This window comes from Myotis myotis, unplaced genomic scaffold, assembly GCF_014108235.1.
Source record: "Myotis myotis isolate mMyoMyo1 unplaced genomic scaffold, mMyoMyo1.p scaffold_m19_p_6, whole genome shotgun sequence".
NCBI lineage: Eukaryota > Metazoa > Chordata > Mammalia > Chiroptera > Vespertilionidae > Myotis > Myotis myotis.
Window position 1 is genome coordinate 35,435,112 of NW_023416368.1, and position 19,137 is coordinate 35,454,248.

Consider the following 19,137-nt stretch of genomic DNA (forward strand, 5'->3'; position numbering starts at 1 on the left):
AGCTGCCCACCTGAAGCCCTTGCCAGGAGCTTCCTCTCTCCAGAGCCAGGAGAAGTCACTCAGTTCTGCATTTGGGATCCCACCTCAGAGCTGCAACAGACACACTAACAATTCTAAGCGACTAGGAGCTCAAGTATTTCTTACCAGCAGCAAAGTCTTACACAGGGCTCACCGTGTGCCAAATGCTGTTCTCAATGGTTTGCATTTATTAACGCACTGAATTACCACAAAAACAGGTGAATATTTTAGATCTCTGCCAATCTGCCTAATTCTTGAGCTGGACTGAATAATTAAAACGAAGACCTTGATAAAAGGATCTTCTGGGATAGAGTCCGGGCATCCCGCAGATGAGTCATCCCCTACATTTTTGTCAAGTGCCTGTCTTGGCCCAGGCACGACTCTGGGACCTGGGAGTAGAGGCATGGACTCAAACACAAAGCCCCTGCTCTCACGGAGATTCCATTCTGGTGGAGGGAGGCGACAGAAGAGGTGACAAATGCTGTATGACAAAGCAGGATAAAGCGGATAGAGAGTGATGACATTCATTCAATTATTCATTCTTTCCCACATTTCCCCAGTACTTACTAACCACCTACCACCAAGCACTAGGCTGGGATGCAGTGATGGCCCCAAAACAGACACAGCCCCAGCTCGCCTGGCATACTTATCACATAGGAGAAGCACAGACGAATCAAACGATCACTTAGATAAATGCAAGGCTGTTAACCTGTGGTAAGTGTGATAGGGGGATGGCACAGGTCCCTGCGAGAGCATCCCAGGGAGGCCTGACCTGGTCGGAAGCCTCGGGAAGGCCTGGGATGGAGTGTGGGGAGCAGCATTCTTGGCAAAAAGCACACAATGTACAAAGGCTGGACCATGAATAGCAAGCCAGAGGCGGAGTGGGGAGAGAGGAAGCAGGGGCAGGTGGAGAGGGGTTTGGGCAGCTCTTGCATGGCACTCGCAGCCGTGAGAGGTCCTTATCACCTGAGAACTGGAGCACCACAAGGGGCCTGGTGGAGAATGATGTGGCGGGATGTGAGTCTTCTTAAAAGATTCACTCTGAGGCTGCCTGGATAATGGCTCCACCAAAGATGTGGATGCCTGAATCCTGGAAGCTGTGCATATGTTCCCTTACAAAGAGACTTAGCAGATGTGACTAAATTCGGCATCTTGAGATGGGAGGATTATCCGGGAGTGTCCAGGTGAGCCCAGTGTCACTACAAGGGTCTCCATTAAGAGGGAGGCAGAGGGAGAGGTGATTACAGAGGAGGAGTGCCAGTGTGATGCCACGTGAAAAAGACTGGTGGGTTTAAAAGATGAGGAAGGCCCTAACCGGTTTGGCTCAGTGGATAGAGCATCGGCCTGCAGACTGAAGGGTCCTAGGTTCTATTCCAGTCAAGGGTATGTACCAGGGGTGGGCAAACTTTTTGACTCGAGGGCCACAATGGGTTCTTAAACTGGACCGAAGGGCCGGAACAAAAGCATGGATGGAGTGTTTGTGTGAACTAATATAAATTCAAAGTAAACATCATTACATAAAAGGGTACGGTCTTTTTTTTTTTTTAGTTTTATTCATTTCAAACGGGCCGGATCCGGCCCGCGGGCCATAGTTTGCCCACGGCTGGTATGTACCTTAGTTGCGGGCACATCTCCAGTGCAGGGTGTGCAGGAGGCAGCTGATCAATGATTCTTTCTCGTCGATGTTTCTAACTCTCTATGCCTCTCCCTTCCTAACTGTAAAAAATCAATAAAATATATTTTTAAAAAATAAAAATAAGAGATGAGGAAGTAGCCATAGCCAAAGAATGAAGGAAGCCTCTAGAACAGTGATTCTCAACCTTCTTAATGCCACGACCCTTTAATACAGTTCCTTATGTTGTGATGACCCTCAACCATAAAATTATTTTTGTTGCTATTTCATAACTGTAATTTTGCTACTGCTATGAATCGTAATGTAAATATCTGATATGCAGAATGTATTTAGGCGACCCCTGTGAAAGGGTCGTTCGACCTGCAAAGGGGTCGCGACCCACAGGTTGAGAACTGCTGCTCTAGAAGCTGGAAAAGCCTTGATTTGTTACAGCAGCAATAAGAGGCTGAGAAACACTGTCTTCAGGGAAGAAACACACTAGAAGTAAGGAGAAGGGGAGGCAGGGGCCAGTTGGAGGTCACTGTGTTATCCAGGCAAGCGGTGTGAGAGCCTGAACCACAGCAATGGCAGTCGGAGTGAAGAGGCGTTGAAGGAGGGGAAGAGTCAACTAGTCAAAGGTCTTGCTGCAACCTGGCAGATGCTACCGAGTGCAACATCAGGCTTCTTCCGGGCTCAGGACGCGGCTGGCTTCTCCTGAGCAGAGCCCAGCACCCTCTGTAGAAGGAGGAAGCTGTACCGGGCTATAGCCCACTCCCGGACTCTTCTCAGGGACCTGCCAGCCCCATCCCCCAAAGGAGTCCAGGGGTTCCAGACACAAGCTCTAAGTGACAGCCTGGGAACTGCTACTGGGCAAAAGGTAGCAATTGTTTCTGCCAAGCACTAGGCCTTGCAGTGAACATTATTTTTCTTCCAAACAAAGAGATTTCATAATCTTGGAAATGAGGTGCCCAAATTTAAATACACCCATCTCCAACCCAGGTGATGCATAGCCACAATGATATTCAACATGTGGAAATCTCATGGTCAGTAAAATAATACAGAAATCAAAGAAAGATAATAAATGAGAAACTAGGAGACCCTCTCTCAGCATCTACCCCACCCCTACGTAATGACCCGGACCTACTAAAAAGTGGCGTCCTGACTTGATCCTGCCTAATAGGGCTGTTGAGAAGAAAAGGCGATAAAAATGATTCCAGAGCATTTTATATATGTTCTCCCTGTTTTACTGCAAAAGTATAAACATATACCCACCAAGTACTTTGGAGTCTACTGAGGGGTGACAAGCAAGTCTTAAAGGCACTGCTCCCCCTACCCCTAACCCCACCCCCATCCCCAGGTGGCTTTGGGTCAGGCCTCAGGGACCCAGGAGCATGTCAAGACCCAGGAGTGCCTGCAGATTGCAAAATACCAGGTAGTCCAGTTAGGGTTGGAACAGGTTAATTAAAAAGCAGATGTATGTATGTATGTGTTGTTTTTTTGGTGACAAAAGTGACATATGTTTATTATTGAAAAACACAAAGATCTCCTGTAGTCCCAACCATCCAGAGATAATTTATTTGGAAATATTTTCTTTCAATATTTTTTCCAGTAATTTTAGTGTGTGTATCTATATATCTATAATTTCTTTTAAAACTTTTCAGGTACTATGTATATTTTCTTTTGCAACCAGCTTTGTTTTATATAGCAGTATATAATTTTTCTGTGCCATTAAATATACTTTTTAAACAGTTGGCACTATTCCATCATAGAAAGGTATCAACATCACTTAACCAATTCCTTCTGGCTGGAAAACTGAGTGGCACCATTATGTAGCAGGAGTCACAGGGAGGAACAGCCCACATATAAGAACACCCCGTTTAAAATCTGCCTGAAGCTCTGATTATTCCTTGGGGCCATGCTTCGCACATTTCAGTCAACCATACATCACCATTACTAGTTCATTGTAATTCTATACCAGCCGTACCATACTTAACATTTCTCTTTAAATCAACTCATTTTCCCTTCAGTAAACGTGTTTTAAAAGCAAACCTTATGTACTATTGTAAATGGAAAACCGGCATCATAGTCGTAAATGAAGGCGACTGGAAAAATAAATACGAAGGAAAACAAAACAGTGTGGTGAAAGTGCAGTTAAGATACTGCTAGCCTTGTGCTCATTCTTTTATATCAAAAGCGAGATGAGGAAGGTGTGGAGGGCTTTTTAAGATGGACTAGCACCAAGCTGAGACGTTTCTCCTTCCCTTGGTCAGAAGATTGCAAAGGGCAATAACTTCTCACCATGCAAGTCAGGGTTAGACAATGCTGTATGTTCCGCCTAGAATTACTCTGCACCATCCGAAATAACCCCACGTGGGAATCACGTCTTCGGATAGACCACTGGAAGTAGCATTATTGGGATGAAAGGTATGGACACTTTTAAAGAGCTTTTGATAAACACCATCCAAGTTACTGGCACCACTATTTTACTATCAGAGTGCCCATTTTACTTCACCCTCACATAGTAAGGATGATAAACAGCAACGTTAAAATGCTAAGCTTTTTAGTGTAACATATTCAGCAGCTGAATTTTCAAAGCTATGCTCATACTCCTGCAGCCATTCTCGGACCCTGAGGCAGGGCCATGACACTTAGCGGTAAGTCTACACAGCCCGACATTGCACTTTTTAACCCAGTTAAAGGAAACTCAGTAAAATATGAGGAAGTGACTTCAGCACTTGTAAACATTTCAGAACATGTTTATGCCAGCAAAGGTCAAGTGAGGATTAGAATAGCATGGACTCTACAGTATGCTTTTGAGAAATCAGAGGCCGGAGAAGCAATACTCGCGAGACACAGATAACTACAAATGTTCAGTAAGCCAATGAAAATGCCAAAAGAAACACATGTTGAAGCCCTCCTACCCTGGTATGATAGGCCATTGTACAACTCGGTTAAAGAGTAATGCAATTGTTAAGAAAAGATTTCAAAAATAGAAAAAGGAAACTGTATTTTGAAGCATGAAGAGTTAATAACAATGAGAAGCTTCCAGATTATTTCAATAATTTCTGGGCAGATACCCATGTGTGTATGTGGCTGTGGGAGTAAGGTGGGGGAGGAGAAGATAATTAAAAACATGCTAAAAAGTTTCTTATGTTTGGAAGGAGGTTAGAGATTCTGATTAATTTGGGGCATTAATAGGAAAACATAAGTTTGTCTATGCTTAAGAACTGAATGAGGGCTCCTGGTAAGATACAGAATTTAAAGTCACTAAATAAAGAGGAAGGAATGGGGACGAAGATGCCTTGATGAATCCAGAAAAAAACAATCACAAGAAAAAAGGAAGAACCCATAATAAATATATGGCAAAACAAGATGGTAGAAAGGCCACACATATCAGTGATCAAAATAAACATGAATGAATTATATGCCACTATTAAAAAACCAAGATTTTCAATCTAAATGCCCATTAATGGAAAAATTGATAAGTAAATTATGCCATTCCATTGTAATGGGGGTGTGTGTGAGCATACCACAGAAAGAGGCCCATGCCTTACATAGTTTAGAAAGTTGTAGAAAAATGTGTAAGTATAGAAAAAAGAGTCCAGAAAAAAACACACCAAATTGGTAACTAAGGTTACCTATAAAGAGTGGGATTATAGAAAATAGGAGTGGCCTTTCCTATCTAATTATATGAGTGTCTCATTGTTTGCATCTATTACAAGCAGCATGTAACCAGGAAAACAAGGTGAAATGAAATAATAAGTATAAGGGAAGAACCAATTAAATAGAGGATGTAGAGGACAAAAAAATAAAGGTGGTTGACAAAACCCAATGTATTTCTTTAAAAATAGACAAATCCCTGGGGAGACTGATCAGGAATATCTGAGAGTGCCCTGGCTGGTGTGGCTCCGTGGCTAGAACATCAGCCTGTGCACCGAAGGGTTGCAGGTTCATCCCCAGCCCCTGTCAGGGCACATGCAGGAGGCAACCAATCAACCAATCAATGTATCTCTCTCACATGGATGTCTCTCTCTCTGTCTCTGTCTCTCTCTCTTTCTCCTTTCCTCTCTCTCAAAAACAAATAAAAAATATCCTCATGTGAGGATTTAAAAACAGTAAGAGTTAAAACTATAAAACTCTTAGCCCAGTCAGTATGGCTCAGTGGTTGAGCATCAACCTATGAATCAGGAGGTCACTATTCAATTCCTGATCAGGGCACATGCCCAGGTTTCAGGCTCAATACCCAGAATGGGGCATATAGGAGGCAGACAATCAATCATTCTCTCTCATCATTGATGCTTTTATCTCTCTCTCCCTCTCCCTTCGCCTCTGAAATCAATAAATAGAAATATTTTTTTAAAAAGAGAAGATTGATCAGTTGGACCGCAACAAAAATTGAAAAAAAAAATTGCTTCAAAGAACACCATCAAGAAAGTGAAAGGGGGCCCTAATGGCATGGCTCCGTGGTTGAGCGGCCACTTATAAACCAGGAGGTCACAGTTTGATTCCCGGTCAGGGCACATGCCCAGGTTTCAGGCTCAGTCCCTGGTGGCAGCCTATCAATAATTATCTCTCATCACTGATATTTCTATCTCTCTCTCCCTCTCTCTTCCTCTCTGAAATCAATAAAAAAATATATATATTTTTTAGGAGCTCCAGTGACGCAATCGGTTAGCGTGTGGTACTTATAAAAATATTTTTTTTAAAAGAATTCTTTACCCAAGAGAAATGAAAATATATGTTCACACAAAAATTTATACATAAATGCTCATAGAGCATTATTCATAATAGCCCCAAAATAGAAACAACCTAAATATTCATCAACTGATGGATGAATAAACAAAATGCTGTAAATCCATATGATGGAGCATTATTGGCCAATAAAAATGAACTACTGCCCTAGCCAGTTTGGCTCAGTGGATAAAGCGTTGGCCTGCAGACCGAAGGGTTCCAGGTTCGATACCAGACAAGGGCATGTACCTAGGTTGCAGGCTCCTCCTGGGCCTGGGCCCTGGTCAGGGCACATGCAGGAGGCAACCAATCAATGTGTTCCCCTCACATCAATATTTCTCTCTGTTTTTCCCTCTCTCTAAAATCAATGGAAAACCTCAGATGAGGATTTAAAAAAAAGAACTACTGATACATGCTGTAATACGGATGAACCTCCAAAACATATGCTAAGTGAAAAAGCCAGTCACAACAAATCACATATTGCATAATCCCATTTATATGAAACTAGAAGCCTGGCACATGAAATCTGTGCACGGGTAGGGTCCCTAGGCCTGGCCTGTGATCAGGGCCCATCTTCCCTGACTGCCAGCAGCCGGCCCCGCCCCCAGTGGCCGATGCTGGTCGCCCTCTGTGTGTGGGGTGACTGGCGGGGCAATCGGGGCCCTGCTCACTCTCACCCACCTTGGCCTGGCACCACCTGTGTCCCCTGCCACCCACCCCTGGCTCCCCGTTCCCCATCGGACGATCGGAGCCTGCCGGGCAGGGGGGTGGCGGGGGACACTGAGTGGTTGGCCGTTCCCACCCACTCGCCACATGGAGATACCCGAAAGGATGTTCAGTGTAGCATCCTTTATGGAAGCAAGGAGTTAAGAGGCCACCCAATGTCTCTTTTCAGGAGACTGGTTAAGTACTTGTGGTGTGCACTTTTGATATAGTGTATCAAAAGAACAAAACTATGCAACAGCTAGGAGTAATGAGCTAGACTTATATAGAGCAATATGGTTTGACTCAAAAACATAATGCTGAGGGGGAAAAAAACAGTATGAGATTTATAGCACAATCCTATTCATTCAGGTAAGTTCAACCAAAGCAAAACATGATATATCTTTCAAAGATACACATTTTCTGAGAAGATGTAATGAGAGGTCGGGTGTGTGTGTGTGTGTGTGTGTGTGTGTGTGTGTGTGTGTGTATGTGTGTGTGAGAGAGAGATCTCAGAAGATGCTTGACAATGATTTCAATCTTCTTGACTTGTAGAGACTTGTTTTGTGTCCTAACATGTGGTCTATCTTTGTGAATGACCCATGTGCACTTGAGAAGAATGTATATTCTGCAGCTTTGGGGTGAAATGTTCTATAAATGTCAATTAAATCCATCTGATCCAGTGTATCCTTTAGAGTCACTGTTTCCTTGTTAAGTTTTGGTCTGAAAGATCTATCCAGTGAAGTTGGCAGGTGTTCAAGTCCCCTAAGATGACTGTATTGTCGATCTCTCCCTTAAAGTCCTCTAGAAGTTGTTTTTTAATATATATAGGTGCTCCTATATTGGGTGCATATATGTTCACCAGGGCTATATCCTCTCGTTGGATTGATCCCTTTAGTATTTTGTAGTGACCTTTATTGTCTCTTGTGATGGCCTTCATTTTTAAGTCTATTTTGTCAGCTATGAATATTGCTACTCCAGCTTTTCTTTTTGTTTCCATTTGCTGGAAAATTTTTTCCATCCCTTCACTCTCACCCTGTGTGAGTCTTTTGTTCTGAGGTGGGTCTCTGGTAGACAGCATATAACTGGATCATGTTTTTGTATCCATTCAGCTACCCTGTCTTTTGACTGGAGAGGTAGTTTTGAAGAACAAATATGTCAGTATGGCTGCCTAAGTTTGTGCAGGCCCAAGAAGGAGGGTGTTGAGAGAGAAATGGAGGATAAATGGAGGAAATAACAACAAATAAGACTGAGGAAAAAAAATAAAACTCCTAGCATTACTTTCTAGTGAAACACACACACAGACACACACACACACACACACACACACACAACAAAGGCCATCACATCACATGCTGGTGGCTAACACAATGAATAATAAAGCTGTGGCGAGAAGAAGGGATTGGGGGAGACAGGGGCTTGCTCAGTCTTCAACTGAGTCATCCAGTTTTCAGGAACACGGAAGCAAGAGCCCGGGGTGGGGAAAATGTGGTGGATGGTGTCCACTATACCACCCCTTCCTACCCCGAGATGAAAGGTAAGAGAGTGTGGGATGTAAAAAAAATAATTTTCCTCCCACTTTTCTAAGTTCTTCTGGCTGGACTAATAACCAAACATAAGACCGATTAACAGGAGAAAATGTCCAAGTTTATTGCACATAGGGGCTCCATAAGAATCTAAGACTGAGGCCCTAGCCGGGTTGGCTCAGTGCATAGAGCATCAGCCTGCAGACTGAAGGGTCCGGGGTTCGATTCCAGTCAAGGGCACATGGCTGTAGGCCCGATCCCCTTTTGGGGGCCTGCAGGAGGCAGCCAATCTATGATTCTTTCATCACTGATATTTTTCTCTCTCCCTCTCTCTCTCTCTCTCCCCCACCTTCCTCTCTAAAAAAAAAAAAATAAAAATCAATAAAAACATTTTTTAAAAAAGAATATAAGACTGAGGATGCATTGGGCAGTTGAGGCTTACATGCCCTTCTAGATGAGGGGGAGGGAGGCAGGGGTCTAGGACAGTGGTTCTCAACCTTCCTAATGCCGCGACCCTTCAATACAGTTCCTCATGTTGTGGTGACCCCCAACCATAAAATTATTTTCGTTGCTACTTCATAACTGTAATTTTGCTACTGTTACGAATCGTAATGTAAATATCTGATATGCAGGATGTATTTTCATTGTTACAAATTGAACATAATTAAAGCATAGTGATTAATCACAAAAACAATATGTAATTATGTATGTGTTTTCCGATGGTCTTAGGCGACCCCTGTGAAAGGGTCGTTCGACCTCCAAAGGGGTCGCAACCCACAGGTGAGAACCACTGGTCTAGGATTTCAAAGGGATAGTAGCCAATTCACAGGTAGATGAGAAAGAGCAGACTTGTCAACAAATCCTGGCTGGGCCACCCTGAAACAATGGGACGCAGAGGGGAGTCCAACAAACAGGCTTTGCTAGGTTTCTCCCAGTCTGCCACTTACTTAAGGGTAAGGTGACTACCCTGAGGTCCGTGTGCTCGGCTTTGCTTCCTGAAGCAGGCTTTTCCATCGGAATTCCTTTAGGCAGGAAAGGATCAAAGACTCTTTGTGAATCTTTCCTTTCTCCAAAATAGCCGTCTTAAGATCAATATCCCAAAAGGCATATTTTAGGGTGGCAAACTTTGGTTCCCCCTCAAGAGGAAAGAGAACCATCCATGACAGTTAAATCATAGTTTAATAGGAGGGAGCGGACAAGGGCCTTAGGAAATTCAGAAGAAAAGGAACAGCTTAGAGGAGGTTAGTCACAAAATCAAGGACCTGACTTTCTGGCTCATGATAAAGACAGCATTTTCTAAAAGTAACAGAAGCCGCTCTTCTGGGGTGGGACTCCATGTTTTAAAAAATAGGGCACTGAGTCATCTCATCAAATTCAGATGGCTATTTTCAAAGTTATGGACGTTCCAGTTTTGCCTCAATAATGAGTCTTAGGATCAGATCCATGTAATTAAGCTGAATTCCTTTTTATTGAGACAAAAGCAGAAGAGAAGGGGGTTCTTGGCTACAAAAACTGGGTTCTTGTCCGTTTTTGCAAGTCAGTGCCTGTAGACTTGTCACTTTACTGTCAACACTTAGCGCCTCATCTCTATGCCTGTCCCACACAACCGGCCTAGGGCGCAGCTAGCCGACCTACCTTCTCTGGCCCGGGGATGGGGAACACCCCAAGGTCAGGGGCTGTCTCTACAATTCTTACACACCAGGAGTGCGCGGTAGATCTGACTAAGGACACAGACCAGGGCACTCATCTTTCACCCTTGTGCCCGGCAGACGCGGTGGAAGGGTGCGTGGTTTGGGAAGACCTGGGTCACTGGGTGCATCCAACCCTGGCCATTTATGTCAGCCCTGGGTCTGGGTCCCTGAAGGGCCCGGGGGAGGGGCGGCATCCCGGACTAGCTGCTCTCCAAACCTATGACCAAGTGGGGGTACGTGCCAGGCCCCCGGAGGGCACCGCAGGGACGCCCAAGTGCACCAGATCCGAGAGACGCAGGAAGCTAAGGACCGAGGGACACCGAGTGGGGAGGAGGGGGCTCTGCCAGGTGAGAAGGCCAGGATGCGCGCCTTCCTCCCGCTGAGCTCAGGTGAGGCACTCCGCCCCGCACCTGACAGGCTTCCATCCTCCCGCTTCCATTGGGAAACCCAGGCTGGAGGGGGAAGGGGGCGCGGTGTTCTACCGAAAGGGAGCGTGTGCGGGGAGCCGTGGCTCGCCTCGCCACGTCCCACCCGACCCCGGGCTGCCGGGTCCTTGGCCCGCGGGTCGGGGCTCCCCCGTCTCCCAGCCCGGCGGGGAGGGTCCGAGTCCTCCACGCCCCGCCTGCCGGGTCCGCAAGGAGGAGCCCGCGAGGCGACCGCGAAGGGGCTGCGCTTACCTCGCCCGGCGCGGGCTGCGCTCCGGCTCCAGGCTCGCGCTCCGGGCTCCGGCGCCGCCGCGCTCCGCGCCCCTCGCCGATGGCAGCCGCGCCAGCGCAGACCACGGCCGCTTTCATTTTCCTCAACTATATCGGCAGGAAAGCGAAAGCGAAAACCGCCGAGAGGCGGGCCCGGCCCGAGCGCGCGGTGAGCGCGGGCCCCGAGCCAGAGGCGGGGGCCTCGGGCTGCGCGCGGCCCGCCGGGCGGCCTTCGGGCTGGAGCCCCGCGCGCCGAGGGGCCGGGGCCGGGGCCGGGGCCGGGGCCGGGGCCGGGCAGCCCGGCGGCCAGCGGAGGGGCCCGCGCGCCCCGGTCCGGCCCGGCCGCTTCTCTGCATTCAGCGCCTCCTGGGCCTCGAGGCCGGCGGCGGCGGTGCGGGCCCTGGCTGCCCGCGCCCCTCGTGGGTTTCTGGCCCGAGAAGGTGGGCCCTGGCCTGGCAGCGGGGAGCCAGCCTCGGAGGGACCCAGGTTCCAGGCGCTGAGCGCCCTGGTCCCTCTGCCAAACTGGTGCGCCATCACTTTAACAGCCTGGTCCTGGCATGAGGTGCCAGGCAGGCTCTTCCTCCTGGGTCAGCAGAGAAATAAGTCAGAGGTGTCGGTGAAATGGGGGACCCCCTCCTTTGACAAGAAAAACGAACAGCAAGCTTAAGGTTTGCACCCCCCGGTCTTAATGGTGCCCATCAATACCCCAAGTTCAGAGCCTCCAGGGTTCAACCTCCTGGCTCTGTCACTTGCTGGCTGTGATTTCGGAAATACTCCCTTGGCCTTGGTTTCTTTCCCCCATAGGATGGGGGTAATAACTATGCCTACCACAATTGTAGGCAGTAAGACAGAACTGCGCAGAGCAAGGACGATGGGCCAGGTACAGAAGGTCACCGGGTGGGACGCCCCAGGTGTCCAGCAAAGGACAATTGTAAGGTGGGGGAAAGGTAGGTGACTTCCTCCCCTAGCACATCACTGGTCATGAGATTTGGACCCCCAGTGCTTTCCTCCCCAGGGATAACATGTAGCCCTCAAGTTGTACTTGAGCTCCAGGCCCAGATAAGCAACGCCCCTTCTCCACCTGCCAGCCAATCAATCAGTGGAGACCAGAACCCTGAATGGACACACCTGGAAAGCTACTGGATATTCTATTAAGATCTTTCCCTCTTGCTGCCCCTAAAATCTCCAGCCTTAAAAGCCTTAGGAAGGAGGACCCAGTGCTGCTCTCCCCTCTGGGGAGCATTCCCCCTGCCCTTCCCTTCCCTCCCCTTCCCTCTCTTCTTCCTCCTCCTGTCCCTCCCCCTCTTTGGGCCCAGGCATGTTACCATTAGCTTCCTAACTCCCAAGGGCCCTTCCTTGACCTCCATAATTCGTTTCCTAAGGCCATTTCTTCTAGGAATGACCTTTTCTACCTCTGTAATGTACCCAATAAATCTTCTCTTACAGTTTGGGTCTTGCTCTGAATTCTTCCCTAGCCAGAACCCAATTACCAAGGTTGCTGAACCCAGGTTTGGTCTGACCCCGCCAGTCAGACACCTGGTGCCCTTCCTGCCTCCTACAACACCACTAGGTCATAGGAATTTAATGAACCATATAATGGAGAAAATACTGAGTATTTTATCTTAGGCTCTGGGTGGGTTCTTTGAGGGCAGTGACCAAGTCATTGTTTTTCTGGGTGCTTGATGGACATGTTCTAATGGTCTGATAAGTTGGAGGTCTCTGTGATAATGGGAAAGAAAGTTTTCTTCAAAGTTTGGACTGTGTTCTGTTGACTAGGAAGGACTGAGGGCATTGCAGCCTTTATAGGAGGCACCTGGCACTTCGCCTAACAATCAGCCCCTGTAATGATGCCACTGGGCCAGGTTTTTATTAGTGTAGAGCGCTGCTCCAATCAAAGTCAGAGGGAGTCCCCGCAGCTCTATCCAGCACCCACCTTTGAGATCTGAAAATACTTTTTGTAAATATTTCCACTTGGAAAGCAGTGACAAGACTCCATACTCTAAACACAATTTGCATGTGTGTGTGTGTGTTTGTGTTTGTCACAGAGCAATCTGATACCTGCAACAGAAAAACAAGAAGAGCTAAAGTCTGCCAGAGTCACTTTGGTTTGCCTGTTTGTAATTCCTGTACGTTCCCTGCATGATGGCAGCTTTGATCTGTGGCTGACATTGTGGTTTTCCCTGTGTCCTTGCAGTATTTTCCTCAAGAGCAGGTGGGGAAGAGGGGCAGGCCAACTGCTGGCCTTAGAAAAACAGAAGCCCATGTTTCCTCTGTAGAAGATGCTTTTGCTCTGTAGTATGAAGTAAAAAGAAAAAAAATCCAGACAAGTCCTGGAGCCTCTTCCTTGTTATAGAACAACTAGAGGCCCGGTGCACAAAAATTTGTGCACTCAGGGGGGTCCCTCAGCCCAGCCTGTGCCCTCTCGAAGTCTGGACCCCTCAGGGGATGTCCACCTGCTGGCTTGGGCCCGCTCCCTGGGGGATCGGGCCTAAGCTGGTAGTCAGACATCCCTCTGGCAGCCCAGGAGCCCTTGGGGGATGTCCACTTGCCAGCAGGGACCAGGCTTAAGCTGCAGTCGGACATCCTTAGCGCTGCTGAGGAGGCAGGAGAGGCTCCCACCATCACTGCTGTGCTGGCAGCTGGCAGCCTGGCTTGTGGCTGAGCAGAGCTCCCCCTGTGGGAGCGCACTGACCACCAGGGGGCAGCTCCTGCATTGAGCATCTGCCCCCTGGTGGTCAGTGTGTGTCATAGTGACCAGTCATTCCCAGTCAATCTGCTGTTAGGGTCATTTGCATATTACCCTTTTATTATATGCCTGGTGCATGGGTGGGGGCTGGCTGGTTTGCCCTGAAGGGTGTCCTGGATCAGGGTGGGGGTCCCGCTTGGGTGCCTGGCCAGCCTGGGTGAGGGGCTGATGGCTGTTTGCAGGCTGGCCACAGCCCCCAGCCACCCAAGCTCCCAGTGGAGGCTGGCTGGAAGAAGGTATCTGGGATTTATTTATCTTCTATAATTGAAACTTTGTTGCCTTTAGCAGAGGCCACAGCCAGCCAGGGCAGGCGGGAAGCTTGGCTTCCTCCATCGCTGGGGCAACCAAGCCTCCTGCTTGCTCCAGCTCCGTGGCTGCCGACTGCCATCTTGGTTGGGTTAATTTGCATATAGTCGCTCTGATTGGCTGGTGGGTGTGGCTTGGGGCATAGGGAAGGTATGGTCAATTTGCATGTTTCTCTTTTATTAGATTAGATCAATCTTGACTTCAGGAGAGCAAAGTAGAGCTAATAGAGCTAACTCTACTTCTGCATAAAAAGTATGTCTGGCAGATGAGGAACAGGAAAAGAGCGGTTGAGACACAAGAAGGTGAAGGCAAATCCTGGCTATCTGTTATAGATGTTGCCCAAGTGAGCAGAGGTAGCAGGATGTGAGGGCTAGTCTGGAGTCTATCATGTTGGTGATTTCCCAAGGTCCAGATTTGGTCCTCAGCCTTGTGGTATCAAAATTTTTATCTTGCCCTGACCGGTTTGGCTCAGTGGATAGAGCATCGGCCTGCGGACTCAACGGTCCCAGGTTCGATTCTGGTCAAGGGCATGTACCTTGGTTGTGGGCACATCCCCAGTGGGGAGTGTGCAGGAGGCAGCTGATCGATGTTTCTCTCTCATTGATGTTTCTGACTCTCTATCCCTCTCCCTTCCTCTCTGTAAAAAATCAATAAAATATATTAAAAAAATTTTTTTTTGTCTTTGCCCTGGCTGGTTTGATTCAGTGGATAGAGCATCAGCCTGTGGACTGAAAGGTCTCAGGTTTGATTCCAGTCAAGGGCACATGCCAGGTTGCCGGCTCGATCCCCAATAGGGGGTGTGCAGGAGGCAGCCGATCAATGATTCTCTCTGTCCCTCTCCCTTCCTCTCTGAAATCAATAAAATATATTAAAAAATTTTTTTCATTGTTTTTTTTCCCCAGCCACCAGGGTTGTGGGCTCGATCCCCAGTAGGGGGCATGCAGGAGGCAGCTGATAAATCATTCTCATCATTGATTTTTAAAAATCTTTCCCTCTCTGCCGAACCGGTTTGGCTCAGTGGATAGAGCGTCGGCCTGCGGACTGAGGGGTCCCAGGTTCGATTCCGGTCGGGGGCATGTGCCTTGGTTGCAGGCACATCCCTACTGGGGGGCGTGCGGGAGGCAGCTGATCAATGTTTCTCTCTCATCAATGTTTCTGGCTCTCTGTCCCTCTCTCTTCTTCTCTGTGGAAAATCAATAAAATATATTTTTTAAAAAAATCTTTCCCTCTCTCTTCCTCTCTGAAATCAATAAAATATATATATACATAAATTTTTCATCTTTTTAGTGTTCCAGCTTTGATTAAAAGTCAACATTATATAAAATTAGAATGCCAACTTACTGACTTCATCTGTTTGCTAGCCTCTATGCGAGGTGCATTGCATACATGGCTTTATTTAACTCTCCCTATAATTATGTGGTGTATTCTGATGTTTTTTTTTTCAGTTGGGAGGAAAAAGCTGAAGGAAATTCCCAGTTAGTGTGTATGTAAGTGATAGTGTCGGGGTTCAAATAAAGGCATCTGATTCCAAAACCGGGAGCTTACCCATTCCTGTTAGAAGCAAAACTCTCAGGAACATTGGACTCTTGATGTTGCCTGGTGCATGCTCTCTCTACTGGTAACTGTGTACTTTGTAGCCCAATTGTAAGAAGGTAGCTTGGCAAATTGAAATCAGAGTCAGGATCTGACTTCAGTGTTTAATGATCTCAGACCTGGGCAGCCTGGTGCGTTTTCCTCCACACCAAAGGCCACACAACCTGCTGGAAGGACTGCTCACCCATTCCCGCTGCCTGGCTGCCCTTCTCGGGGTGGTGCCCACTGAACACTCCATCTGTGTTGCCTCCTGTCTTTATTATGCTACGTGGGCTGCCCCTCCTCAGGTGGACACATTTCTTATTTTAGATAGAGCAAGGCCTGATCAAGTGTAACAGTGCCGTTAGACTCCTGGAGTCCTTGTTCCTCTTTATGGAAGCATTTTGTTTGTATATCTTTACTCTGATTGACTTGATATATAATTGAACTTTCAAAGAGCAACTTTGCACCCCAACTCTTAGAGGGAAATTTACTTTCTTTTCCTTCCTACCACCCCTCACCTTCTAACTCTAGAATAAAATCTTGTGCAAATAGCAAGTTATGGAACAAGCACTTTATCCAGGCTGCAATGGTCATTAACGAAGACCCAAAATTCCAAGGCCAAGGCCAGCCTTCAAAGACTTTGTGGGGTGGGGGGCAAGAAGAGGTGATCAGGCAATACAGCTGGAGAACAATATGAATGCAAAGAAAGATAGAATTTGCTGATTAGAAAACACCTGGTGTGTGATTCAAATAAAAGGGGGGGGGGGGGAGAGTCAAATAACCCTTTACATACTTCATTTATTCAACCAATATTTTGTGACAACTACAAAATGCAGCCACTCTCTATGGTTAGCCACTGTTATGATTCAATAATGAGCAAAATTAGACATGGTCTCTGCCCTCAGGAAACACCTTAGTGAGGTAGACAGACAGTCACACGATCAGTCAAATATAGAAAACTATCCTAAATGCTACAAAGTGGGTTTGATTCTCAGAGGGAAGAACAAAGGATGTGAAATTGTCTGGGGGTCAGAAAAGTCTTCCTTGAAGAAGTGCTGCTTGAATTGGGAGCAAAGGAATGAGGATTAATTTAACTGGGCAAATGGGTATGGGGCTGGAGAAGAGATAAATGGTGGTGGTGGTGGTGGCAGCGGGAGGGGAACAGCATGTGCAAAAGTCCTGAGGCAGGAAAGAACCCAGACAACTTGGGGAACTGGACGCTGGTTGGATTTGAACCATTGTCTTCTATCTGATGCCCAAAGGTTACACGGAGCAGAGAGAGTCCACAGGAGGCTGGAGAGTAAGGTAAAAGCTGTATTAGGTAGGGTCTTGATGGTCCTGCTACGGACTTAGGTCTTTATGAGCAGTAATGTTATATCATCTGATTTGTCCTTTGAGAAGATTCGCTGTGTGGCGAATGAGTTGAAATGCAGTCACCTGTTGGGAGCAAGAAGATGGTGGCCGTGGTGGAGGAGATGAAGGGAAACAGACAGATGAGAGGTTGAGATTTAGACGGAAACATGGTCAGAAACACGGTGATGGGTTGGGTCTCAGAGATAAGGGAGAAGGAGGTATGAAGCATGACTCCCAAGTTGCATAATTGAATGAATAGTTGTGGGAGCCATGTAGGTACTCAGATCTCTCTTCAAGAAAGCCTTCTACTGCCGGAAGCCGGTCCATCCTTGCTGCTTGACACAGTCGCTGCAGGATAGAAACATCTGCACAGCATGTTTCAAGGGACCTGGCGTATATAGCATACTGTTCTTAATATGTTTTGCTCCCCTTAGCGCTGTGTGTTTTAACCAAGGTCACTTCTCCGAGAAAGGTTGTTTCCCCAGGTAGGGATTTTTCCCTGAAGTTAGGGAGGGGATGAAACTCCTTAACTAAGTGCCAGGCAGGTAGTTAATCACTTTAACTACAAACAATCATGCTTAAGCTACATAATCTTTACTCCCTGGAATGGAGATAAGAAACGCCCTAACCTTTGTAATAGAAATTGACAGGATTAAAATCAACTGGTATAAATACGGATGTAACAAGACAATAAACGGCAGAACCTCTCTGGAGATCCAGACCAGAACTTGGCTGGAGATCCTGGCTGGAGATCCTGGCTAGGCTGCTGATCAACTGAACACTGTCTCTGTGTCCTTCCTTCTTCGCCGACTCCGTCTACGCCTTTGAGAACCCCTGGACCTGCTGGGGTTGGACCCCGGCATTCTACAAAGAATATAGTTAGCCACCAGAAGCTGTGCCTTCCCATTCGCTGCAGTGTTCACACAAGGCCACACGTTCTGGCTCCTCCCAGCCAATGAATGAGCACAATGCGGGTATCAGAGCCAGGTCATTTCTGCCCAAGGTGGGACTCCTCCAACAGGCAAGGCAGTCTCTACCCTGCAGGTCCCGTCAATATGGCCAACACTCTCAGAACTGCTCTAGGGCAGCGGTTCTCAACCTGTGGGTCGCTACCCCTTTGGGGGTCGAACGACCCTTTCACAGGGGTCGCCTAAGACCATCGGAAAACACATATATAATTACATATTGTTTTTGTCATTAATCACTATGCTTTAATTATGTTCAATTTGTAACAATGAAAATACATCCTGCATATCAGATATTTACATTACGATTCATAACAGTAGCAAAATTATAGTTATGAAGTAGCAACGAAAATAATTTTATGGTTGGGGGTCACCACAACATGAGGAACTGTTTTAAAGGGTCACGGCATTAGGAAGGTTGAGAACCACTGCTCTAGGGAGACCCAAAGTGACAAGGATGCCCTTTATTAAGCTGGAGAACATTGGGAAAGACCCAAGTTTTGGAGGGCTTTGATTCTGCACGTGTCCGGTGATGCTTCAGGTGGGCAGGGAACCTACATATCCACGTTCCCTGTCATAAGATATGTTTGTGCTTTGCTATGAAACTATCAACTCTGTCTTCAGTGTAAGCTAGTATTTGGTCTTTGGGAAATGCTTGTTGCATGGATAATTTCCCAACTTCAGTTTAGAACTCAATACTAGAACTATTTGCCTCTAGAAAAATTTGACTTACCAGTAGCAAAAGTATCCTTTAACTTCCTTGAGGAGGAGGCAAAAGTCAAAAAATAGAGAGGGAGTGAGCAGTTGTTCTTGAACAACCCAAGGTAAATCATTGTGTTCTGGGGGCTCTGGTTTTCTGGGAAAAAGGAGTAGTTTTTTTTAATAAATGTTCCTGAAGAAAAGCAGTTACATATTTGGCAACACCAATGGAAATTTCTGTTAGTCCCTGAGAAAAAGAAGCTAATACTCCAAAAGGCACTCTTGCTCTGAGGTCTGTCTCCCTGAGCAAGATGCCCTTGGCAAGCTGGGTGGCATGGGCTGACCCTGTCACGGAGATTGCAGTCACGATCAGCGTGTCTGAGCGAATCATCCGGGAGAGAGCAGAGCTGTCCAGGTCTAACACTGGTTCATCCTAGTGCAGCGGGTTGAACAAAAGCATAACTACTACCTGCTATTCGAACTCCGGGCTCTCTCGTAGGTCCAACATTTCCTTCACG

The 19,137-nt window shown here is 47.1% G+C and overlaps 1 protein-coding gene across 4 annotated transcripts in view; it reads right to left on the reverse strand.

Annotated features, from left to right (window-relative positions):
- RAD50 (RAD50 double strand break repair protein) overlaps window positions 1-11,089 on the reverse strand; it is a 197,960-nt gene extending 186,871 nt beyond the window's left edge. For 2 of the 4 annotated variants that reach the window (XM_036313981.1, XM_036313979.1), the window contains exon 1: window positions 304-438. In XM_036313981.1, the coding sequence (XP_036169874.1) occupies window positions 304-423 (120 nt within the window). In that variant the 5' untranslated portion in view covers window positions 424-438. Of the gene's footprint in view, window positions 1-303; window positions 439-10,957 lie in introns of those variants that run through there. The other 2 variants (XM_036313980.1, XM_036313982.1) reach the window with 2 other exon arrangements.
- Between the last annotated feature and the right edge of the window lie 8,048 nt (window positions 11,090-19,137).